General features: G+C 38.7%; 2 protein-coding genes and 1 long non-coding RNA gene across 8 annotated transcripts; 2 read left to right on the forward strand and 1 right to left on the reverse strand.

Annotated features, from left to right (window-relative positions):
• Positions 1 to 9: 9 nt before the first annotated feature.
• LOC117786281 (dual specificity protein phosphatase 15) lies at positions 10 to 14,181 on the reverse strand. 3 transcript variants are annotated; one of them, XM_034624454.1, is made up of 7 exons: positions 13,429 to 14,181; positions 4,723 to 4,809; positions 2,932 to 3,048; positions 2,417 to 2,867; positions 1,285 to 1,869; positions 1,030 to 1,225; positions 10 to 969 (listed from the first exon to the last, which is right to left on the reverse strand). In XM_034624454.1, the coding sequence occupies exons 2-7, from the start codon at positions 4,741 to 4,743 to the stop codon at positions 939 to 941; spliced, it is 1,401 nt and encodes a 466-aa protein (XP_034480345.1). In that variant the 5' UTR covers positions 4,744 to 4,809; positions 13,429 to 14,181; the 3' UTR covers positions 10 to 938. The 3 variants fall into 3 exon arrangements, with proteins under 3 accessions (XP_034480345.1, XP_034480347.1, XP_034480344.1); XM_034624456.1 differs by lacking the exons at positions 4,723 to 4,809; positions 13,429 to 14,181 and adding an exon at positions 3,109 to 3,367; XM_034624453.1 differs by lacking the exons at positions 10 to 969; positions 1,030 to 1,225; positions 1,285 to 1,869; positions 4,723 to 4,809; positions 13,429 to 14,181 and adding an exon at positions 3,109 to 3,212 and having other exon boundaries at positions 1,905 to 2,867.
• Positions 14,182 to 14,404: 223 nt separating this feature from the next.
• On the forward strand, positions 14,405 to 14,751 carry LOC117786283. The gene is made up of 2 exons (XR_004617621.1): positions 14,405 to 14,440; positions 14,501 to 14,751. It is a non-coding gene; the product is annotated as an uncharacterized LOC117786283 (long non-coding RNA).
• A 2,734-nt stretch (positions 14,752 to 17,485) lies between these two features.
• LOC117789056 (BAG domain-containing protein Samui) lies at positions 17,486 to 25,232 on the forward strand. Of its 4 annotated transcripts, none has more exons than XM_034628066.1 (4): positions 17,486 to 18,562; positions 23,077 to 23,185; positions 23,300 to 24,488; positions 24,545 to 25,232. In XM_034628066.1, the coding sequence occupies exons 1-4, from the start codon at positions 18,308 to 18,310 to the stop codon at positions 24,849 to 24,851; spliced, it is 1,860 nt and encodes a 619-aa protein (XP_034483957.1). In that variant the 5' UTR covers positions 17,486 to 18,307; the 3' UTR covers positions 24,852 to 25,232. The 4 variants fall into 4 exon arrangements, with proteins under 4 accessions (XP_034483957.1, XP_034483956.1, XP_034483959.1 ...); XM_034628069.1 differs by lacking the exon at positions 17,486 to 18,562 and adding an exon at positions 22,427 to 22,688 and having other exon boundaries at positions 23,072 to 23,185; XM_034628065.1 differs by having other exon boundaries at positions 23,077 to 24,488.
• Positions 25,233 to 25,704: the final 472 nt, after the last annotated feature.

Consider the following 25,704-nt stretch of genomic DNA (forward strand, 5'->3'; position numbering starts at 1 on the left):
AAATGATCATTGTTTACAACTATAATATATTTCTCGATTATTGTGTGACTGCCAAAGCATTTGCAGGCGGCGGCTTGTTTCGGTACAAAACTAACAAATGGAGTTGAACTTCCACTTAACGATTAACAAATGTGTTTATAAATATTCGTAAATACGCTTTATACTCGTACATATGTAAATATATAAATATACACATACATATGTGGGTTATTGTTAAATGCGTCTCTGAAAAAATAGTGTTTCAACAATTTATGTTTATATTTTTTTGGTTTTGTTTTGCTCTTTGATTAGTTCATTTTTGCATTTGATCTACAAAAATTGCTCAACAATTAATTAAGCAGCATTAAAGCCCGCGATCTTATTATTTCGTTTCGCATAGGTAGGTTAAGAGAGTAGCTAATGATTCCTTGACAGTAGTTGATTCTTAATCAATGTTTATTAGGAGTGAAGTAGCCCAACGAACTACAAATGTTCGGTAATCAAGCCTACTCTGATCGAAATCTGAATATACTGTCTATTCTCCGACACATTGACTATGTGATCCAGGACAGGTTAACAAATGGGAAAAGAACACCCTCATTTATGGTCCCCGACGACACTCCTGAAGCCTTGAGCTCTCGGACATATGGAAACCCCTTTCACTATGAGTACGAGTACCTTGTATGATTGCCACGTTATCAGCAAAAGTTGTATAAAGACTAAAGAACTATGTAAGGTTGTTGCAATCTTTGGACTCGCGACAAACACATATTGGGTAAGTCTACCCCTTTGGTGTGTCACAAGAAATTTAAGATTGCCACAACTCTATACGATTACAAGGACAAGTGAAAGGACAAAGTGCTTCAAGAGGTGCAGGTCGCGAGCGCGTGTTTCAAATGGGTGCACATAAAGGACAGGTTCACTCCAGTGGATGGAGTGGATGTGATCAGCCTTGGGCTTCATCTGGGCTTTTTGGCTAGACTGGTCGATCTGTTGGGGGAAATAGGAGAGTATGTTAGACCATGTCGAGTGCATTAATGGCAGTCATACCTTCTGATACCGTGCCGTGGGCTGGAAGGAGGCGTGTGGCAAGGTGACGGTGGTGCTGAGCCGCCAGATGAACCACGCGACGAGGCGATCGATAATGTGGAGGCACGAGGCGCATTGCATCCCAAATATATGGCCGATCCCTTGTCAATCTCGCGCAGATCAACGCGCGATCCGTGGGCAGAGGAGGGCACCGAACCTGTCAATTCAATTGCCAATTCAAACTTCGAGTTGTAAGTCCCCATGCTGAGTACCTACCCGTATAGGCATGCAATCCCGCGGGGCTGCTGCGGGGACGTACGCCAAAGCCGCTGACAGTGCTGGCGCTGCGCTGCAGCTGTGCGCTCCCTCCATTACGCCCCTCCACGGCCGCCGGTTCATTGCGAGCTCCGGCACTGCTCACTCGCCCCGATCCGCCAGCGGAGCTGCCTCTGCCAGCTGCCTTGAGGCTTTGGCGCGAGGGAGAGCGTTGGAGTTGAAGCTGCTGGTGTCGCTGCTGCTGTTCCCTTCGTGCATCCTCAATGGCTGCCGCGTACTCAGCCGCCTCGCTGGAGGTAGACGGATTTGGACTCGAAAATGGCTGCTGGCAAGCAACCTCGTCTTCGGGAATTCGTTCGTTCCCCACCGAACGGCGTGGACGCGGCGAATGCTTGGGTGACGTGGGACAAGACTGGGCGGCACCACCGGCGACACTGACTCCGGCGGCACTGGCCACACTCAGCATGCTCGGGGATGAGCTAGGGTTGGCATTGGTGGACTGGGCACGCAGTCGCGAGTGTGTGCTGGACGCGCTCGAAGGACGACGTCGGAATAGACCTTTGGTGGGGTCCATGTTGCAGACGCCTGGAACAGAGGAACAGGAAAAAGAGAAAAGCGAATTTTCAGTGACAAATGTCGGGGTCAGTTAGTTTATTGTTGCTCTTAAAAGGATTGTCTAACTACTGCTTGGGCTTGGGTTTCTTGTGGGTATGCTTGACAGGAGATTTACGCGGCGACTTGGACTTGGTCGGTCTCCGCGAAAGCCGGCTTACTTGCCGGGGGTCAAGGGCTGAGTTATGTCGCTCATCGTTTGACGGACCCTCATCCAGGTTGTTAACAAAGCGACCAGCGTTCTCGTTAGCTGTGTAATAGATCACTTTGGGCATGATCTCCTCGCCCGAACTGGAGCTGGAGCTGACACTGGTCTCATCATTGTCGCGGTCAGTCTCGACATCCGAGAACAATTCAGTTGACGACGTTTCCACACTTGGTGGATCGAAGGTGTTTCTTTTCCACCTGTCAATGATGAATTGGAGAGTGTAGGCAATGGGTGGGCTACCACGCGACCCGGAACCTTCAGGAGCTACCATAGGCAGCATGTTGCACATTGTGAAGGGGACAATGCTCGCACCTGTGGGACACTTTTCCCCGCGGGAGCAATTCCCCTCGCAGATGTCACGGTTCTGTAACAGCTCCTGGTAGTTGTCCAGCGCCAGGCCGCACTTGATCCGGTCCAGCTGTTCCAGTGCCGACGATGGAAAGCGCTCCCTCAGTCGACGCCGCTCCTCGGATAACTTGTATTGCTCGAACTCCAGCAGCTGAGTCTGAAATCCTGTATTGGGATTGGCCACTGCGCGACCAGCGCGCACCACCTTCAAGGCCTCCTTCGAGTTCAGATGCGTAGCCGTCATAATATAAGCCACAGCGACGGTCACCGACCGCGACATCCCCGCCAGACAGTGGATCAGCACGTTGCCCTCGCGAAGTCGCGCTGCGTGGATAAAGTCATTGCAAACGGAAAAGTATTGCGATAAGTTTTGATCGGGTGTATCCGAGGCCATCACACATAGATAGTGCTTGTCCTGCAAATGAAAACGATACTTGTGTTAGGGAGGGACTCAATAATCGAAGCCGTGCCACGCCTACCGGAAGAAGACGCCTTGGACTGTCATGTATGGCAATGATGTGCGATATTTTGAACTTCTCCAGCTGCTGGTGATCCTTGGAGTCGCGGTAGTTGCCCACATACAGTCCCGGCAAGACCTAGAAAAAAAGTAATTACATCATAATTCATTTTGTGGAATTCTCTACTATATTATTTACATTTCCCATATGCCAATTCATTTCGCCGATTATGCAAAATAGTTTCTTCAAGTCTGTGTGAATATTGAATTTGTTTATTTCGGAACACTAAAGATTGTGTTTCTCTAGTTGCCCTGAGCAACTGACAGGCAGCCTTGACAACTATCTCTCAGGGTCGCACTCACAATATTTATTACTTTTCATTGAAATAATGCACATTAATTTATTGTAAATCGACTAACTTTCCGTAATCGTTAGCGATAGATACTCTGAATGGTTTGCCAGAGATTTAAACGAAAACTAAATCAGCTGCATATAACAGTTGCCGTAGTTGTTGCATTTCCTGTAACAGATTCAGATTTGATTTCTTTACAGATTTGGTTTTGCCGATCAGCTGTTCACAGCTGCTTCATACAAAATGTTAAGTGTGACCAGACAATATCAAAAAAATTAAGAAAATGTGGTCATACTAAAAGTTTTAAGGAAATCTGCTCTGATGTTATTCACTTCACTTTGACTTTTTCTGGACTTTAAAGTCAAAGTCATAATAAATTTTCAAAAAAAATAATCATTTTCTTTATTAAAAAATTGACAACTCTTAAACTACTGGTTTAAATTTTAGAATGTGTATGAATGAATGTTCAGATGCTATATGTTCATTAACTTTCAGAAAACGTAATAATGAAAAAGGTGAGCGCATCCCTAAAAACCGCAAAAAAGCCAAACTTTAAAATTATCGAAAAAAAAACTCTGCCAAAGAAAAAAAATATTTTTCGCATTCTGGGCCCCATATCTATCCAAAAAAAAAGTGGGTTTGGTTCAGTTCAGATTTTTTTCAATGATTTAATGCAGGGACCGTAACAGTTATAAGTGATAAAAATAAAAATTGCAACTTATCAATTATTTCCAAACTTTTACTCAAAAGTTACGAAATAAAACTTATTTTTGATTTTTATTAAAAAAGTGCAAAATAATAATTAAGTAACAATTTTTATTAAAAAGATGGAAAATAACACTTATTTTTTATTTTTTCAATACAAATTTAAAATAAGTGTTTTCAACTGAAGCTTTATTTATTTGATTTTTACTTGAAAGTTATTGAATAACTCTTATTTGTGACATATAAAATCAAAATTAATAATAAGACTTATTTGAAATTTTTATTGAAAAAATCAAGATTTATTTAGTGATTATCTTTTACTTTTTTAATAAAAATCAAAAATTAGAATTAAAAATAATTTTAATAATTTTTTATCGGAAATAAAAGATTTTTGCTTAGATCCCTAATCACGACAAAACTAAGAAATTTTGATGCATTGCATGCTATCCTAACATAATTCTATCCTATTGATTTATTTAGTTAAAATTTGCTAAAATAACACTTATTTACGGTCTCTGAAAAAAACGAAAGTAAGAAAATTGTTTTTCTTGAGCAATGACAGGAAAACAAATAAGTCAAAACTGAATGTGTCCAGTTTATATCAACAAAAAATAAAAGTTACTTGATAAATGAAGTATTATTCAACATTCGCGACCTCTGCCTTAAATTATCGAATACACGACATTGAAATTGTTTATTTCGAAAGTTTGTTAATGTGTTAAATTTTGTCTTGTTTGTGGACGTAAGGAACTTACCTTGTTCATGCCATTTCCCATGTTTCTTCATTTAAATATCGGGTCCACCTTGCTTCAGTTTTCGAGGAAAAATGCTGACCCAAAATTCTGAAAGTACAATAAATAAACGAGGAGAATCCTTAAAGTATTTGACAAGTTCAGGGCAAGTTTCATTTCAAGGCTAAAGTCAAAGTTAATGCGAAGGCGGCAAATACGGCAAGGCATATGGCATATGGCAAATGGCAAATGGCAAATGGTATTTGGCATGTCCCCGTCACCAGGTTTGTCTGCCTGAGCTATTGTTGTGGCTGCCCCTGATGAAAGTGCAAGTGGCAGCTGTTGCAGTGGCAGTTGTAAGCAGTTGCGACTGTTATGGCCTCATCGCCATCAACAAACGCCGCGTCGCGACGTCAACAGCAGGAGCACAAGTCAGAGCCAAGTCCTCCATAGACAATGCGAGTTGTGGCCTAGACGTAGACACAATGGAAGCGCCACATCCGTAGCGGAAGTAAACAAACCTTGACGTTGTTGCCTTTGTTGCATCTCATTAGTGGGTTATACACATGGACAGACAAGCAGACCGACAAGCAGACAGACAAGCAAACACAAAGATGAACCAACAGATATACAGAATGTGAAAAGTCGTTGCTGAATATTGGACTGAAATTCAGCTCAATATAAATGAGTTGGAATATGCCAAACAGACTCAGTCCATGTAAAGATGAATGGATTGCTGGTATGGGATGTGGATTATAGAGTAAATTGTTGGATGGATGATAACGTCGCAACAGTTGGTTGACTGCTTTGCCCTTGCCTTTGTGGGTCTAAGCCAGAGAGAAGAAAACAAAGGAAGGCTCATCATAAAGTCAAGACGCTGCTTGGCTTGGCAGGCCTTGACTTATGTAACTCAACAATGACTGAGGCTGCTTCAAGAGGCATTTTCTCTTCATCATCCTCCTCCACCTCCTTTTCCTTACCCCTGCATCCTTATCCGCTTGTGCATTTGCTACATTCGCCACATTTACATAAGTTTCAAGTTGGAGCAATGAGCAAAAGTGGCGCTTTGTTAAATTTCATTACTGGCAACTGGCAACTGTCACCTGACAACGCTGCGTGGGAATTAAATTGACTACCAGACTTCCAGACTGCCATACTGTCAGACTTCCAGTGCACACTGGTCAAAATGACCACATTTTTGGCGTAAATTCAAATTTTATTCAACTTAATGTAAGAAATTGTTTTTCTTTTTACGTATATTTCTCGGAACTTAGAATAAAAATGTGCAATGTTTTGATTAAATGTGTATCTAAAACATCCATATTATTTAATTCTGGTCTCTTGGTTTTATATTAATATGTTGTTGCACTATATAATCGCTTTTCCCACAAATTTTGAGATTTTTTGAAATTGAGTAGCCCCTAAATTTTTATGTTGCAAACTTCAATATTCGGGCCTGTTCCGGTTTTCACTTTCGGCAAGATTTGTCGGAAGGGCAAATCTTTTACCTGTTCTTATGTCAATCTGGAAATATTTGGCGTATTGAGTTCACTTTGAGATTGTGAATTTAAGTCCAATAAAGTGAAAAAATATAATTTTAAAATGTTTGGCCCAAATGAAACGAAAAAAATTAAATTTTTTAAAATCCGATAAAATAGGAAGTGAATACCGGAACAGGCCTGATTAATTTTTTTATTTATTCAAACTTTGTATTTTTAATTTTCGATATTTAGTCAATAAAATACAAATTTTATAATATTAACACTAGAACTATATTGCATAAAAAATGTCAAAATTTTTTTTCTTAAAAAATAATTAATCAAGAAACTTAAAAAAATAAAAATATTGTATTTTTTAATTTAAGTTTTCTATTTAAAAAAAAAAAATAACCATTTCAAAATCGGAGAGCATGCCATACAAAGGGGTAAGAATTCTCTAGTGCAGGTAAAAATCGGTACGATATCGTTTTAAAAGGTAACTGATTGTATTAAAAGTATTGCAACTTCAGTCCAGTCAACTGTGACTAAATTTAAATGTACTTGCAACGTAAAGCGCTATTCACATTTTTAAATATGGCACATGTGCTGCCTGGGTTAAGTGATGTCGGAGATGCTTCCTTTTCCCTGTTACATATGTACGTTCGTAATACACTGTTTAAGGATTTAAGGCATTAAGAAATGTGGAAATAAGAGACACAGGTATTTAGAATATCAAACAAAAAACCCCTACACGAGGTAAAAGTCTAGTGACGAAAGCTCATTCCAGCCCCAAAACAAAAAAAGGTTTAATATAAAAATTGTAAATAAAAATATAAATTTAAAAAAAAAAACACGAAAATTGGCATTCGGCACTGTCCACGAACATAATAATTACTACAGATATATAGGACATATCTGTAGCTTCTGTGGCTTGGAAAATGCGGGGGTTTCAAATTTAGGGGACTTAGCGATTTCCCGCTAGAATATCGTTTTTTTAAAAAAAAAAAACATTTCTAGATTTTCGAAGAGGAATAAATCCTCATCATAAAATATAAGCAAACGAACTGACTTTCATTTTATTTTGAGAAGTCCACTACAAATTTTAAATATCTTTTGAACCAGTTAACGGATTTGGGTTTTGCCAGTAAACCCCAACGGCCCCATTAGCTGCAATCGTTAGCATTTTTCCCCTCCCACTTACACCCCCTTATCTCATTAACCAGGTAAGTTAGCAAAAGTTTAAGTACTCCATACGGATCAGCAATAAGTTCATGGTTTATGTGATTTGATAATATTTCTATTTTTTGGAAAGTGATGTTTTTGTCTATTGTAAATTATAAAAAGTTATTTTACCTTCTATGCCGTAGTTTTCTGGGGAAGAAGGTGTGACATATAAAATTTTACCTTAGTGTTGCATCAAGAACCTACATTAGGGTGGAGCGAAAATAATCTTTTGTGCGAATCTCCTGTTTTACTATTGGTTGACATGTTTAAATAATCAAATCAATAAATTTGGAAGTCATCCAGAGCTGGCGCATCAATCTATTTTGAGAAATCAGTCAGAAACTCAAATAATTCGACTAAATGGTGACTTGGGGTCGAGTCACATTTTTTAGGTTTATAAATTTTATAATGTGGGCGTGTAGAAACCCCAAAAGGTTGTACCTGTCATAGAATTGGAAAGTGGAAAACAATTACCTTACATATAGTAACACCGACTTTCAGGTCAGTATCAACCATTTTTCGAATTTCAGCAAAAATGTACACCAGTGTGCAGTGTGACTTACTGAGTGAGTAAGTAAGTGACAGAAAGATGGCCCAAAGATAGAGCACGTGTGGCAAGTTACGGCAGGCAGCAGCTGTCATTAAAGAACGTACAAGCAGGATGACGACGCCAGGAGTGTCCTAATGAATGTCCTTCCCAACACGAGCTTAAGGACACAGCAAAGCAATTACAAAATTATCGCTGGCGATTCTTGCCGGCATCGTTGGCAATTGATCAGTGAACTGCCTGTTTGGTCCCTTTTGCGGCATCGTCGACATGGATTTTAAGATTGCCACAAATATTACACTGGCTAAAAATAGTATACGGCTAGTGCACACCAATGGCCTTTGGCCGTTTTGTAGCAACCGCAATTCAATTCAATTGATATGACTACACTACGTATGACGTCGAATGGCTTGTGTGGCGATAGGGATAGGGATGGGGATGGGGAAGAGGATGACAAGAACATCCTCACAGTCTGTGAGTGTGTGTCGTGTGCTTAGCCCATGGTCAAATAGCTTAAGGGCTATCACATTTGGACATTTTAACATCGCATTTACTCAAAAGTGTCATCACAACTGTAAGTGTGTGCGGGCCTTCAATGGAATCCTAGTCTGAGACTTTCTTCTTACTCTAGTAGATTGCTATGGCTTAACTGACCACCACTTAAAAAGAAAAGGACCTGTCATTTTTCTATTTCATTGAATTAACTCTTCAGAGCTCATACCTAATTTAAATTTTGCTATCCTTACAACGCTATCATCCAAATGATGCTCCTTATGAACTTTTATTATATTATTATTTTATGGGTATTCTGTACCTACCATAAGAAAATCTCTTATCTTATGATATAAGATAATTTATCTTGTAACTTCTGTACCGCCGTCCACTATACTTTACCTAATAACAATTTTTCCCAACGGTTCGAAGTACAGAATTTTTGCAATCTTGCTTTTTTTGTGTCCATTGCTGTTCAAAGCATTACTGAACATTGTAATATTATCGACATAAATAAAAATACCCTTGTAGAGTATATTATGATTTTGTCACAAAGTATGTGCTGCAGTCAGTACACATGTCGAAACCGCCTGGAACGGATTACTATAATATATATAGTATGTAGCTGTCTTAGGAACTATTACAACGGTCAAAAATTACCATTTAATACAAGTATTTCAATGTATTACAGTAAAATTCATAATAATATTACTCACAAGATTGAGAATTTTTTGGTATCTAAAAAATATTTTTAAAATACCATCTTAAAAAATACCATATATTGTGAGTAATATTATGATAATATTACTTTAATATATTGAAATACTTGTAGTGCTTTCGTATTTATGAAATGTATTTTAATCGTCATTTGATTTAGTTGCTTACTGAGGACAGCTCTTTCAACGACCGATCCGAAAATTCCATAGATATAACGTGGTGCCCCATTTGGTTCCCCTTTAATATTCCATTCAAAAGTATTCTAATTTATATAGATTTTTGTAGACTCTTGGTTGTTGTATAATTTTATAGGATATTGCATAGCTCTTACCACTATTCTATAGACAAATGGTGTACTTATAAACAAAAGACAAATCGCAGTTCAATAGCATTTCGGCAGTTTTATTAAAATAAAGTCAGTCTCCATTTTGTTAGCCAAAAAGCTTGCAGTTTTCGCCCACGATTTTGTTGCCAGAACTGGGGCAAGTGCAAAAAGTGTTGCATGCCTTCAGGCGCGGCGGAAATGGCCGTCAAATTGATGGTCAGCTTTAATCAAATTAAACACTTTGGCAGCATGTTTGCACTATGGAGGATAAAGAAAGAGGAGAGGATGTGGATGTGGTTGGTTGGCCTTCAAACAGGTCGCTGAGCAGCGCTTGGAGCAGTCAATTGTAGATGCCTGTTATTGTTAACCGTTTGTAAGGCGGCTTTGTTGCCAAGTTTTTTCACTTTGCTAATTGGCAAGGCATCGCGAACGAAATGAATGAGATTTCAGGCGAGTTTTCTTATCATTTTGCACATTCCAAATGGTTCGCCATGAAATTCAATGTAATTCGAATGAAAAAACTGTCTGCATAAATTAGCAGCGCTGTTGGCCTTGTGACTCAGCCAATAATTGTAAAAAACAAGAGTCAAACATGTCGCCCATGGCGTGCCGGTCGGCCACGGATACGGCTCCCTCTCCAACTACGGAATTCATTGCCTGGCGCAGTCAGACCCCCAAAGGACAGTCAATTATATCGCTTACACATTTTATATCAGCAATAAAATATCTACATTTAACATATATCTATATCCATATATCTATCTACATGCAAATGACACACCTATCACATACACACACACACATACATAGACTGACAGTGGTGCAAGTTTAATGGACTGTCGCTTTATGACTCCATTTTCAGTTGCTAATCCAATTCCTAGGAACTGAAAGAAGAGGAGGAGAGGAATTGTAACTCGAATGGAGGCTTCAATTGTTTGCCCGAAGCTCAGCAAACTGTTGTAATAAATGTCTGCCAGTTTGGCCCATGAACCATTAGAAGGACACACAAACCGAGGAGGAGAAAAAGGAGGCACAAGCTCAGGCACGCACACATAAATACGGCCGATTAAGCTTTGTTTTTCGCCGTCAGGTTTAAACAAATTCATAGGCGGGTCAACATATGAGACAACAACAACGAAGAGAAGGAAATGTTTTTTACTTTTGGAGCCACTTTGTCTGAGGGCAGTCAACTGTTAGGATATGTAAGCGGACTGTACAAAAGATAGCCATATGTATGTATATACGTATGTATGTAGTGGTATAGAAGTGTAGGCGTAGACGGGCAGACGCCAAATCGGCAGCTCACAGCCGGCAACTTCCACGTGCTGCCATAAAATAGTTTATTAACATCGGAAGCAGCTGAGGATGGAGCTGGGGAAACACTATGAAACTGCTGATTCCTGCTGTTTAACAGCATAGTCTCTCATGTCCTTGATGTTATCCTCCAGCCTATATCTATCATGAAGTTAAATATTTGCAGCTCCTAAACAAACTCACAGCAAGCTTAGAGTGTTGCAAAAATCAAAACTGCTGAGCAAGGACAATGTATTGTAATCACAGGGCACACGGTGGTTATTTTGAACAATTTAGCTCGCATAAATTATAATTTTAATGTTTTAAAATTATGCCAATATTTTTTGTTTTATAGTTAACTAATAAATACGTGGAGTTTTTGTAGTTTTCAAAACTTTTTTTAACTAATATTAAATTTCAATTAACACGTATATTTTAACCAAATTTTTTAAAGATATAGAACCCAATACCTTTTACACAACATTGTGAGATTGGTTTCCCCTTAAGGTAACTACATGATATAGTAATCACCAGAAACAGCGTTTTATGTTAAAACCGGTGGGAGTGGTGTTTTTTTTTTTTCGCAAATTGCAAAAATGTAAATCAAACTAGATCTGCTTGGGGTTTATAGAGCCCTGTGGGTTTATTTGGTTGCTCTATCTTATAGTCTCTGAGATCCTTTTTTTTCTGTTATTGTATATATTTTACAGGAGATTTCTCCATCATCCTTTTACAAACATTTTAAGGAATAATTATTTTTTAAGTAACGTGTATAAAAATCGTAAGAAAAACTCAAAAACAAATTATCCTTTTCTTAATTTAACGATTGATAACTGTAAAGCTGTTGCCTACATTTAAAACTGTATGTAATTAGATTTCAGATATATTCATTAGATTTCTGAAAATGTAAAGCTACTCAAAATGGTCTTGGCATTCTCGAACAATGATGCCAAATGTAGGTGCACCTCTAAGAATAGCTTTAAAAAACGAATTTAAAAATTAAAAAAAAAACAATCTTTAAAAATTTTTAAAGTTGTTTTCGTCATTTAGGGGGCTCGGTTAGTGTAATAGTCAAAAAGTTCAATTTTGTTTGCAAATGTTTTCGGTGGAGTATTTGGCACGATTTCTGTACTCAGCCAAACATTTCTGGTTTCATTATATCTTCAATAACAAGAATTATCTACATATGTGTGGTATATGCGACGAAATATATTAAAAGAAACAATGAGGTGTAATGTCTTGTTTTGAATGGAAATATGGGCAGCTCCGAAATTACAATTCAGAATAGATTTGTTATCTCATTTATCTAAAAAACACTACAATATTATGAATAAAGATAATAATTTAAAAAAAAATTACTATAAGTAAAATACATTTTTTTTCTAAATAACAGCAAATCAGAAAAAATTTTGAAAAAGTTATTAATTAATTTAAAGTACTCAAATGACCACTGTGCGGAATGGCAATGGAATGTGATTAGACGTCGACCAGTTCTCCCACATTCCTGTGGCAAATCTCTCCAGTTAATTAGCTACATTCATCTACACTCATAAACACGAACCATCTATTCATATGAATGCCTGTCTTTGCCAATTTCAACGAGCTAAAAGGAAGAGGGAGAATATGTGAAGGTCGTTAAGGAATGCAAGTGCAGTTTGAAAAAGGGGACGGCATTAAATAAAGCAGAAATGCTGCTCTCGAATTGAACATTTCAGCAACAGAGTTTAATTTAAATATATAATTTTTGGGGAAAAGGGATGTGATCCTGCATACTAATTTGGTTTTGCATACGAAATTATGATGACAACACAAATTTATTTAGTGTGCAACATGGGAAATTAAGTGAAGTTAGATTGAAGCTCATTAGTTTTTCAGCTTGAGCGATAAAAATGCACACGGAGCAGGAAATTAGCTTATGAACAATATATATATGAGTACATTCATTACGATTATACACGTACTTATATTGTATTCATGTCCACACATTAGTGTGTAGGATGAGAAAGGAAATGAGTTCAACTCGACCCATCCGAACATCCTTCATTGTTTATCTGGCAGCGTGAGTCGTCAGTCGTCAGTCGTCGGTCGTCAATCGTCGGTCGCTAGTCGTCAATGGCCAATCGCCAATTATCGTCATCTAAAATGAATGCCTAGTTCAACTGTGAAAGCGCATGGAAAACACTTTGACGACAGTCGAGGGCCATGGAATTGTTTTTGCAGAATAAGTGAAATGGATGGCACGTTTAGAGGCATTTTCACACCAATTTAGAGTCCGGGGAGGAACACAGTTCACAGAACACAGAACAGCTGAGAACAGAGAAACAAAGGGACAGAAGGACACGAGCATTAGGACATTTAGGGCTGTGGCACGGCCTCGCATATTACTCATACGACCCGTGTGCTACGATTTATTTGTACGCTAATTTCCCAGTTGCGTGCAGACATTTTTCGTAGTACTCATAAAATAGGCTAGAAAAAACCCAAAACAAAATAAAGTGGTAAAACAACTGCAAATTACGCCATCCAGTAGTGTAATTTTCTAACCATTTGCGTCGCAGGTGTTTGGCCGGATGCAAAGCACGAGGAGCAGTATTAACCCAAAGAAGGCACATTTTAATTGCTTGAATAAATTGCTTAAACTAAGCACTACTTACGTTGACTCTTGTGTATTTTTTGTTGCTGCTGCTGCTGCTTCTTCTACTACTACGTCGTATCCCCTTTTGGGTCGTAGTCAATGGCGCTGCATTTGGCGCGAGGAGAGTTGAACAGCACGACGAAGTGCGGACGTTTCGTAAAAATAACTCCACCAGAGATGGAGTCAAATCGGTCGTGTCAGTGACTCCTTCACGGCTGCTGTTATATCACACACACCGTGCGAGGACGAGGACGAGGACGCAGCAGGCGAAGCAGGCGAAGCTAGCGTCAACGCCAAAGTCAACGCCAGCAATTGCACGGCGACCACAATGTTAAATTTTGATTGAATTTACTTTTGTTATTCGTTTATCTGTTTTTTGTTGTTGTTTTTATTCTTGATACTTGTAAAATTTGTCGTTGTCAAAGCCTAAATAAACTGGCAAGTGGCAACGGGAGACTGACAACTGGCTGACAGTTACATATTTTTGTTTTTTAAGGGACTAGGAGTATTTCGTATTTCACTATTTTTCGTGCTGCGAAAAACGGTGTGTGTGTATTGAAAGGCAGCGAGCGGCGGAGAAACGAATGGAGTAGCAACAACAAAATAACAAAGTCCAACCGCAACAACGGCGCGAGAATAAAAAAGAAAAGAGCTGAGCCCTCCGAACCGTCAAAGCGCTAAAACGCCTCAAACGCTGGTCACAGACTGACTCTGAAATTGAGCCAGACAGAAATTGAGCCCAACAAGAGACGTGGCAGGCCGACTCGAGTCCGAACGAGTGAAATCCCAGCCGAGGGCCATGAATGAAGGACCATGTCGAGGAGACATGCGCATTGGGCATCCATGAAAGAAGCGCGCCAAATAAAATCACTCAAAGCAATGGCAAATCGACTCAGCTACGCTTCAGCTCCCATGACAACCTTTCATGTAGTTATATAATCACGGTAACGGACTAACCAAGAACGAGAACGGAAGCGAGAGAGAGAGGGAATACACCTGACCGGCAAGCTTCCATTATAAGCAACGGTCAGGTAAATGTTTAATCATCATTTCAGCATTCACTCAAAGTTCATTCAGTCGCATATCCGCAGCCATGATCCATAATTTCAGTTGCCAACTCATCGAGTATAGCTCCCGTTTTGGGATTTGTTTGTACGACCCAGAACCCCATAAAAGGCACGCGAGGCTGAGCTACAATTACAATAGTATTACAATACATGAAGCGACTAATTTTTTAAATTATTTATTTCACGTCGACCAAGACCAGTCGACACAAAGCAATTATTTGGAATTGAAAATATTATAATAAAATGTATAAAAATAAAATGATAAAAACAAGCAATTTAAGCAATTTTACAGGATTACAAAACTCCCAAAACATCATACATTTTTGGAAGATTTTCGTGTTTTAGATTTGATTTCGATTTTACAATTTTAGATAAATAACTAAAAGGACAACAAAAAATTTAAATTTATTTTTTTGTTGAATTGCTGTATCTTGAATTTAATTTGGAATTGTATTCGAATTATGCGCATTCTAATTTATATACAAATATATATGTGTATATATGTATGTATGTACTTATGTGCAATATTTAAATATGAATTATTTCAGTTTTATATGCTCAGCTGCCTCAGTTGTTGATCATCGTTGCTGTTGCTGTTGTTGTTGCCCACGCCCGAAATGATTTGGAAAATACATCGAACGCAAATAGCGGCAACGGCAACGGCAACGGCCTGGCACCGTTCTGTGTGGGCGTGTCGGTGACCAGGCGATATTTGTATTCTGTATATAGTACATACATATGCGTTCTATATGTTATGTATGTATGTGGGTAGGCCTTCTAATGAAATGCGACAGTCTATGACGCATTATCTTGGCCAAGTTAATCACTAAGTTCTTTCAAATCAATTGCATATTCGCTGTGGCCCATTCCGATAACATTCAATAATCAAGATATCGATACGCACGCTGATCCCTAGAAATATCGATGGGTTGATAACAGTCGTTTATCTTCCGCGTAGGTGCACAACAACAACAATACCAACAACCATTCATGACGTAGTTGACGATCGGTGCAAGACATGTAGGCGGCTCTGTCAGCTTTTGAATATGTATCTGTATTTACTTAGATGTTTAGATTCGAGTATGCTCTGAGCTGGTTCCAGAAGCCATGCGACTGCCGACGCTACTTAGTTTCAGTCAGTGGAATTTGGCAAGCTCCCTCTCTCTCTATCTCTCCGTCTTTCTCTCTCTCGGACAAGATTTGGATACTCAGCTGATGAGTATTGTATTGTAGTTGTTATTGCCACCATTGGCTATTTATAAATCTGATGTGTATGGATCTTGGCACTCGAGCGGCCCACGATCGCAGATCGCAGAGAGCTCGCTCACAACATCTCTGATAGGCAGAGAGCAATAGTTATAAAGAGAGCGAGAGCGAGAGCGCGACTGAGAAATGAGAATATACTGCCGTTGATAATTTATTGGCACACAGTAACAAAAACATTTACCATTTTAGGCCTTAACTGACAACGATTGTAGTGTCGTTAAGAAAGTTAACAGGCCGCGTGGCAGCTCCACTGAGACACCGCAAAAGAGAGAGCAACAGAGAGAGCGTTCTCAAAGAGAGCGCTATTCGACTGCGTCGTCGCCAATGGCATGGTGGAATTATAAGGTAAAGTACTGTTGAAAATCATTCTATTTATGTCAGAAAGAAGTCAAAGAAAAACAAGTTGAGCTCTTAACTATAAAATACGTATACACGTTACTCAATTCAAAAATATATACAAATTTAAAACTGGGCATGAATGAATTATAGGTACATATATTCATTAGCTTTCAGGAAAAGTGAGGCATTTTCTAATTGGCTTTGGCATTGTTGGAAATCATGAAATATGATTATGATATGATGATGAAATATGAAGTGAGCTTCACTTCTGAAAATTAACATTCTAAAAAATAAAAAAGAAAATCAGCAAAGAAAAAAAATGATTTTTTGTTTTATGAGGTCCCATATCTATAAATAAAAATGAGCTCGAATCCACTTGTTTTTTTTTTAATCTAGCTTTTCGTCTCTGGCAAAAATCTGCAACAAAATGTCATGTTTTTCAACATTTAAAATGCGATAGCAAATTAAAAAAAAAAAATATTAAAAAATTTATTTCTTATTTTTTTTATTTTAAAAAAATAATAAAGTTGTTAAAAAAAAATTTAAGTAAAAAAATATTTTTTTGCAATTTCTTAGGTCAATAAATCCCTTTTACCGTTAATTTACGCTCTTTCTCATGACACGCTTACTTTCATTTTGGGGTCAAAATTTTCTCTGGTCTTTTAAATATATATTTCAAATTTCAGACCTATGTTTTTTTTTCAACATTCACAGAATCAAAAACAAAAGTCAAATTTGTTGGACTTGACTGACCTCGGTTTTGAAAATCAACCTATAGTTGAAAAAGTCCCCAAAATTATAGGTTCATTGGAAAAAAAAATCTTAAATCAATTTATTTATTTTTTTTTATTAATTTACTTTTAAATATGAGTCATTTTAAAGAATAAAATAAGCTTGATACCAAACCTCACTTCGATTTAAAGATATACTGATCAAAAGTTACTCTTAAAACTCGTATTTTCTCGTTCAAAAATTTGTCAAAAATGAACCCAACTTTGAAAATCTGCACACGCCACAAAAATGTTATTAAAAATATAAAACTTTCTTTATAAAATTACTAGAACCAATTCTTAATCGAACCAAATTCAAGTTTGTGCTAAACGGAACAATTAAATGAAAAATTAGAAAAAATAAATAAAAAAGGAAGAAATATAAGAAGTGTGGTAGTAAAAAAAACCAAGCTCAAATGCACCCAAAGCACAATGAACAATTTTGGGTGCCACAGAAATGTTTTTCTTTAAGTTAGAACTCTTTTAAAAATTGCCAAGTAAAGACACTTTGGCAGCACACAGAATGCGAGTTGGCTTATGAAACGAGAGAGAGCGAGCTCTCATGCTTTACCTTGTTGCACACACCATGGCCAAAGGTAGCATCAAGGCAGACCGAAATCGAACGAACGTAGAAGAAACTTGCGCTCAGTCGACGAGCAACTTTTGCAGTGAGCAGTGGACAACGACGTGAACTAGTGGACGTGAAACTGACTAGTGGACTACGTGGTCGTGTGTGCGTGCAGTGGCAATGTGCAAAAATAAAAAATCTATAGGTGTTGTATATTTAAATTGAATATATGTAAATACAAATCATCATATCGCACACAAACCAAGATATATAAAGAGTGCGAGTGTGTGTGACAGAGGGAGAGAGAGAGAGAGAGAGCTTCAAACGGCCAACGGAAATACGAAAAAGCAGAGTGTCTAGAGTGTAGAGCTCGTCGGTGTGCATTAGCTGAGCTGAGCAGCTGCCGTAGCTGTTAGAAAGTGTAACCAAAGAGTGACATCACGCCAGCGGAGACGGAGTCGGAAAGAGAGACAAAGACGCAAAGAGAGACGAAGACGAATCGTAGCAATTAGCAGAGATTGTTGTTATTGTGAAAAAGCCAGAGACAGTTGAGCGGTGAATGGAGAAACATTGAAAAACCGCAGTTTGTGGAAAATAAAAGCGTTACATTAGAGCGATAAATATCGCACATACGAATACTCATCACAAAATTGTATCGAATCGAAAAGTAACGGAACGACAGTGGAACGTACCAGAATCAACGGACAAACCGCCGCTCTCAAGGTGAACCTGACAGTAACAGCAGCAACAGCAGCAACTGCGGCAACAGCAGCAACAGTAGCAACACAACTCAAAGCAACTTAAAAATTTTCGAAATTAGTCGCAGCGTTTCGAGACGCATCGAGCAACGAATACGGAAAGTGACAGGACTCGCTTGTGGCAGCCAAGATGAAGCCAACTGTGATGACAGCAAATCAGACCAGCGCCGGTGGCGGAGGCGCCGGTGGCAACGGCAATGGCTCGCCCGCAGGAGCCGGCGTAAACATACCCATCAATCGGGAGTACGTCGGTGGCGGCAATATGCACAACTCCTCGCCCCAACAGCAGAATTACCAGCCGCAGTTCTATAGCAGTCAGCCTGGCTACGGATCGCCGCGACAGCAGCAACACCACGTTCCCACAAATCAGCAGCAACATTTTCAGGCAAGTGACTGACTAAAGCTACAAGTGACGCGACGTCGACGTCGACAGTCTCAAGGTCGAATTCGATACACATATACGTACATATATAGGCGCCCGACAAGGTCGCTTTTGTGCTATTGTTGTTGTTAACGACATTTGCCTTCATCTCATACAGTGGAAATTTAATTACCTCCAATAATGAAAATGTAAAACAAAAAACCAACATTTATTTTTGGTGCCAGTGAATCCTTCAAAAGCTGGTTTTCCCATAGTCAAGTATCTAGATACACATATACTATAAACAATCCAAAAAGCGCCTTCGTTGCGTAAAAGTCAATTCCGTTGGACCCCCTGGAGCTACTCATACATATATACTACATTTGTACATTTACTCGTGTGTATATGTGTTTGTAGACGTGAGAGACATTCTCACACACACATGCATCCGCTTTAGTGTAGTGCATTTCCATCCCCTACGACAGCTGCACAGTGTGTCAAGTACATATTCACACACTATTGACCTACTTGGGATGGCTTATGCGGGGTATTAAGGGTTTGGTTAGCGGACAGTCAACACTGCGTATGATTAATGTGCCGCCGCGTGAGGAAATTTACCACATCCAAAGCAGTCCAAGTAAGAGTACAGCTGATTGGCTACCTAATCTTATTGCTCGCCATGCGCCAAGTATCAAGTGTTTTATGAACAAGAATTTGCTTTCTGTTCGTTATAAATACAATATTCGACAATTTCTAGAAAATACGCGATGATAGACAAACGCAAATGCTCTGCCCAGCAAATAACTTGAGTTGAGAGCGAAAGCGAGAGAGAGAGAGAGAGAGAGAGTCCCATTAAAATCACAACGGTGAGCAAATTATTTCTCAGCGTATTCTCAATATTTCTGTTGAAGGTGCACTCACTAACAAACGTATAAACATACATACGTATGTACAAATGTTAATATTGATGTATGTTTGTATGTGGGTGGGTAAATGGCAAAATGTATACTATATTTGCGTACGTATGTATTTGAGTATAATGCGTGTGGGCGGCGACAGCACACGAAATAACAGCAGCTGTTGCCCAACTTGTTGGCCAACAAAACGTGGTCGTGACGTTGTCTCGTCAATTGTCATAACAAACGCATCGGACAGTGGCTTAATTTAGACAATATTTATTCACATGTAGTACATTTGTAAAAATCTAGAAGTCTCGCTTTATTTTAAATTTAAGTTTAAACGGGTAATAAGCCATATCACTGTAGACGCCTGATTACGCTAGTGACGAAAGCATCACGAAGGGCGCGAAACGCGACTAGCAATACAGGAAAAATTTAAAATTTTCTACTTCTGTCAGATCCGAATACACTAAAGTGGCAAGTAGCGCCAGCGAGTGGGCTTACAACAACAAAATACATGTATCAAATGCACCTCCGAGACGCACAGCCGAAATTGACAATTAAATGCAGTATTGTGCTTAAGTCCCTCACCCATCAACTGGTAAAATATCGTAAGGGTCAATGTTTTTGATATTTATGTGTACGAAATCTTCGAATGAGCCATTCAAAATGGTTGTTTTCCAGACTAGTTTTAGCATTTTAACAACTTATATTCATAAAAAATCTTTCTAATTACTTTCTAGATTACAAAGGAGTCGCTTACAGTTTACCAATATCTTAGTTATTTCAGCATGCTTAAATAAATAGATAAAACGCTTTCCTATAAATTGGGTTTTGACAAATACTTAAAGCTTTCGGAAAGATCCCTTGTAAATTTATAATTTTTTTAAATATGAAAGCAACAATATATTTTATCAAGATATTCTTAATAGTAAATTTAAGGTTATTCTTCTTAGAGCCATAATATTTAGAATATCTTTCTTTCGAGATGGTATATTGGCTTAAAGCCGGCAGAGCGGCTTGATCGGTTTGAATTCCTTTCTTTGCAAAATTTGCACCAAAGCAAATTAATGAAGACATTGTATAAAGGCACTTTCACAGAAAAGTCCAACGCCTACAGAAACTTAAAATTTATCAAAAACTTATATCTGGAAAAAATTTTGTTATTAAACAATTTACACATAAAATATTTCATTAGGATGAGCATTACCGACGAAATCTCTCTTTTTCAGCTTCAAAAAGCTAATTAAAAACTTAAACTCTTTAATTTTAAAAGGCTGTTGATTACGAAAAAAGTTTAAAAAAATATTAAAAGAAAAAAAATAGATGATGGAAAAATTGTAAGTGCGACAGTGGCTAAACTTTAATAAACAGTTAGCTACCTTATATTTTTGAATGAAATAAAAATTGTTATTTCCGTGATTAATTATTATTCAAAAAACTATAATAATAACTAAAGGGAGGGAGTGCTAGCTTCTAAGGCCAGCGACTCGCATTATTAACATACATCAGATTGAAATAACTTTTTTAAATTAGTCGCATTAAACATTTCCTAAGGTAATAAATTGTTCGCCACCAAAATAACTTATGATTTTGTCTCGTGCGAAAACGATAAGATCGTTGTGGTCGATTTTTAAAAATGTTTAGAAATTTTTGTTAAAACTGTTATAGTTAAAAAAAATACTGAGAGAAATCAAAGCGAAGAAAAGTAAAAAATAATACCATCCCTCCACTGGAGGATCTGCGGAGAGTATATTTTTTCGACTTATGATATACACCTGTGCAGATATATGTACATATGTTTGTGTGAAGATGTGTATTATAGTAGTCAACATAGAAGAAGCATTGGCACCCTCTTGTAAATAAACAATTTACGTTATGGTGCAAATACATTTTGTTTTATTTAGCCATGCTCATTTTGCGAATTGTCTGTCAAAACACAAAATTTTATGTCGTCATATTGCCAAGGGCTTAGGCAGAGGGTAGATGGCAATATAGAAATCTTAACTTTCCAAATTCACCCTGAGTTGTATCACATCACATCAAATAGGAAAAAATTTCAATCTCTCAATTTTTTTTACATGATTGAAGGGTGTTGAGTATGAATTTAAGCTGTGGCACTATTCATGTAAAAAAGTATACCGAAAATCGGTTGGCATAAATTCATTTCAAATATTAATAAAATTATTAATTTCTGATATGTTAGTTAAAAATAAAAAGTATTTAAAATTTATTATATAAATTTTTATTCAGTTCAAAAATGAATTTACATTAATTTAATAATTTCTACATTTTAGAGCAACTGAATTTAGTTTCTAGTGTATCGACAGTTACAACAACAATCAAAAAATTTGTTTAAGTGCTAAAAACAATTTATATTTAAAAAAAAAAACACAAGTGAAACAAATACTGGCGGTATTCCTGAAACATATGCAGATTTGGTTTCGTCCCAGATTAAGTTTCGCCGGTAAGCTGTTCACTGCTGCTCGCTCCATATAAAATGTGTATTGTGACCAGATAAAATTTGAAAAAATAACGTAAAATGTGGTCGCACTTAAAGTTTTCATTTCAATTTGTCTAACATATAAGACCATTCATTTCGATAACATATTTTGGTCATACTTGGTGAGTTTTAAGTAAAGTTTCCTGCATTTCAAGAATTGATGGTAAAACAACTATATATTTAATGCAGAATCATTACTATAGATGGATCAGAAGGAATTAGAGCACGAAAGTAGGTTAAAAAGGCAAATATAAAAAATGAGCTGATAATGTGTGAACTGCAGCTTATTACAAGGTCTAAGAAATTTTTTTTTTACACTTTCAACTGTAAATTTTTCTCACGCCTTTTTTAATTTCAAATCAAAATGCAATCAGTGTGAAAAAAATGGTCGCTTTTGAAACTGATTTAGTTTTGCTTAAGCCAAATCAAAACCAAATCTGAATATGTTTCAGGAATACCCCTACTGTCTTGAACTAAGCATTTTGGTTGTGAGAGCTGCCAACCTATGCCGAAGTTGCGAGAACAATCTACAATGAACTTCGTAGTGGGCGGGTGATCACAGTTGGTTGCTAGTTGCTATAAAAGACCTGTGCTCAATTGCCGGCTAGCTCATTCACAAGAAAACAGTCGAATAGACGAGTGCGTCACGTCTCGTAAACGGAAATACAAATACAAAAATACACAAGAGCCCAAAAGAGAATTGCAAAAAGGCTGTTTATTGATAAAAAGCAAACAATTAACTCAAATAGGTAATGAAAGGCAAGCCCGTTTACTGTCAATTGAATTTCGCATCGGTGCTGGCAAACAGCTGTTAATATATATATACGTATGTATACATGATTGTTTTTTGCATGTATGTATGTATGTGTGTACATATGTATGTGTATTAAGTGCTCTTTATTTGCTACGTTACGTTACGTTAGACAAGTGTCTATTTATACGTTGACGTCACTTGTTATTATTGCCGAAGCTGCAAGTTGTTGTTATTGTTTGTTATATATACATACATACAATAAGTAACAACAAATATAGCTGCGATTTTAATGAATCATACACTTATTTATAAACAATTCGCCCACTGTGGTACTTGGTAGTAACATTTAATCAAATATTGCTCTTGATACTCGTATTTACAGCCGACCTTTGGATTCGAGCCCGATATGGACATGGATATGGATAATATGTTTCCCCGCTCCCGTCTGGGGCGTATGCATCACGATCCCTTCGCAGGATTTGGCGGCACAAGTAAGCGGAATAGTTTGCACGATCCCCAAATCCATCCCCATACCCCTAAGAACCTCCAGGCGCACTCAATGCATCCTGATGATGACTTTTCTCATTATTTCGACGATGCTGCAGACTTTGGATTCCCCCAACTTTCAACAATGGGTCGACGCGGTCGAGTAGCTGGAGGTGCTAACAACCACATGGAGCGTGATGATGATTTCTTCAATAGACTGCCATCGGAGTTCCGTCAGTATATACCAGAGGGCTTTGGCGCCCGTCGCACTGCAGCTGGCGGTCCGCCTCAGCAACAACCACAGCATCATCCCGAGCAACAGCATCAGCCTCATCCCCAACAGCAGTACTATCAACAAGATTATGGCAGGCCACAGCAGCAGACAGCACCGGCTCCAACTCAGGCTCCGGCTCCGGCTCACGTTCCGACTCCGGCACAGGCACAGCCAGTTCTGCAGTCGCCCTCTAAGCGTCTATGCGATGCGGCCATCCAAACGGAGGATCCCGCAGGCCGCTCGGAGGTCGATTGCGCACCGCCTGTGAATCTAAACCAGCATGGACTGCGCAACACCATGGATATGGGCATCAAGTCCGTAGCCGAGCAAGATCAAGGATCACGCTCGCACTCTGCGCCTCCACCAGAGCAGCAGCAACTAAACCAACAGTACCAACAACAACAACATCAGCAACGTCCTCAGCAATATGGTACCCAGACTAGTCCACCAGTGCAGCAGCAGATGCCGCAATTCCATAAGACTTTCTACCCGCCACAGCAGCAGTCGCATCCCCAACAGAAGCAGCAGACGCCTCCGCCGCCGCAGACACCTGGCGGCAGCTATGTCCGCACCATACCCATTTTTGTCGAGGGTCGCGCGGAACCCATCATCAATGCGCATAAGGAAATACCAAATCAGAACGCTGCAGGTCACCCACAGGCTCAGGCACAGGCACAAGCCTCGGCTCACGCCCAGGCACATGCCCAGGCGTCCTATATGCCACCGCATCAGCAGCAGCAACGTCCTGGTCCACTTAATACTCAGCAACAGCAAGATCCCCATCAGATGGAGGCGGAGGCGAATGCTTGTGTGCCTCCACAGACGCCACATACAGTGGATTCGATCAAAAAGATTCAGGACATACAACGGGACGTGCTTGAGCTGATGGCCAAAGTGGAACAGTTCAAGGGCACGCGCCAAGACAAGGAGTATGTATACCTGGATGAGATGCTCACGCGCAATCTTCTCAAGTTGGACACTATTGATACCAACGGCAAGGACAGCATTCGGCTAGCTCGCAAGGAAGCCATCAAGTAAGGGATAATTGATGTTATAAACCAAACTTTCTAATGAAATCTTTTTCTACCAGGTGCATACAAGCATCCGTAAACGTGCTGGACGCCAAGGCCGAGGAGAACGCCAGAACAGCAGCTGGAACAGAGTCGGATGTAGTTGGATCACAGACTGTTGAAGCTAAATCCACCGATGTCGCTGAATCCGCAGCTGTTACGGAGCCGGTTACGCCACAGCCATTGGATGCTACCAAGATTCAGGAGCCTATACCTCTGCCGGCGCCGCCAAGTGCCGTAGATAACGCTACCAATGTGACAGACCCGAAGGATTCGGATCAAGGATCAAAGGCCGAGACCACACCGCTGACGGAGACGTCTGAATGATGAACGCATCGGCGGTACAAGGCGACCGTTTCGAAGCAGCTGCGCAACCCAACCAAATTCAAATAATTAGAGGGCATAAAATGTTGAATTTACATACATATATCATCATCGGACAGCGACAAATTTGATTAAAGTAATGTGTGGGAACATCAGATTGGGTGCTGGTGAAGTGGCATTGTACTCTTTGCTAGTATTTAGTAGATATACATACATATATAAATCTCATGTGACATAACAAACAATCATATACACACACACACACATAATGAAACTCGCGATATACATATATCTATGTATATATGTTGATTAGGCTAAGTAATGATGTTCAAAATGACAAAAGTGCCTGCAATTGCAATTGCAAATAATACTGAAGAATGTTAACCACTTTGTACAAGCTGGATTATTATTATAACTGCAGATTTTATTATATTTATCAGAGACATATATCGATGAAGCCCGAGCCGGAGTATGATCTCATACAAATCTACATCGAAACGGACTCATTTTCAAAATTATCCACGCTTTGCAAAATTGTTTCGAAAAAGAAAGAACACTCGTATGCATAATTATTTATGTTACTAATTATTAAAATAAAATGTAGATATTGTTCACAATATAATACAATACAAAAAACCGCCGATAAACTGAGAATCATTATAACATATACATATACTGGCTATAAATACTTGTGTGCATATGTGCATTAAGAAACATTTAAAAAAAGGACGCAACATTTTACGAAATCTTATGATTAACAATAAGATATATATATAGTAGATAAAAATGGAACGCAACCATAATGACAACATGGTGCGTGTGATGTACGATCAGATCAGTGTGTTATAGTCGTTTA

This window comes from Drosophila innubila, assembly GCF_004354385.1.
Source record: "Drosophila innubila isolate TH190305 chromosome 3L unlocalized genomic scaffold, UK_Dinn_1.0 0_D_3L, whole genome shotgun sequence".
Taxonomy (NCBI): Eukaryota; Metazoa; Arthropoda; class Insecta; order Diptera; family Drosophilidae; genus Drosophila; species Drosophila innubila.

Excerpts from the sequence above, each read along its gene's own strand:
- LOC117789056 (XM_034628065.1), top strand. The coding sequence starts at position 18,308 with ATGAAGCCAACTGTGATGACAGCAAATCAGACCAGCGCCGGTGGCGGA. Across the intron at positions 18,563-23,076 it reads ATCAGCAGCAACATTTTCAG|CCGACCTTTGGATTCGAGCC; the intron begins GCAAGTGACTGA and ends TCGTATTTACAG. Across the intron at positions 24,489-24,544 it reads GCTCGCAAGGAAGCCATCAA|GTGCATACAAGCATCCGTAA; the intron begins GTAAGGGATAAT and ends TTTTTCTACCAG.
- LOC117786281 (XM_034624454.1), bottom strand. The coding sequence starts at position 4,743 with ATGGGAAATGGCATGAACAAG. Across the intron at positions 1,870-2,416 it reads CGGGGAAAAGTGTCCCACAG|GCGTCTGCAACATGGACCCC; the intron begins GTGCGAGCATTG and ends CCTCTGTTCCAG. Across the intron at positions 1,226-1,284 it reads GGGATTGCATGCCTATACGG|GTTCGGTGCCCTCCTCTGCC; the intron begins GTAGGTACTCAG and ends TTGAATTGACAG.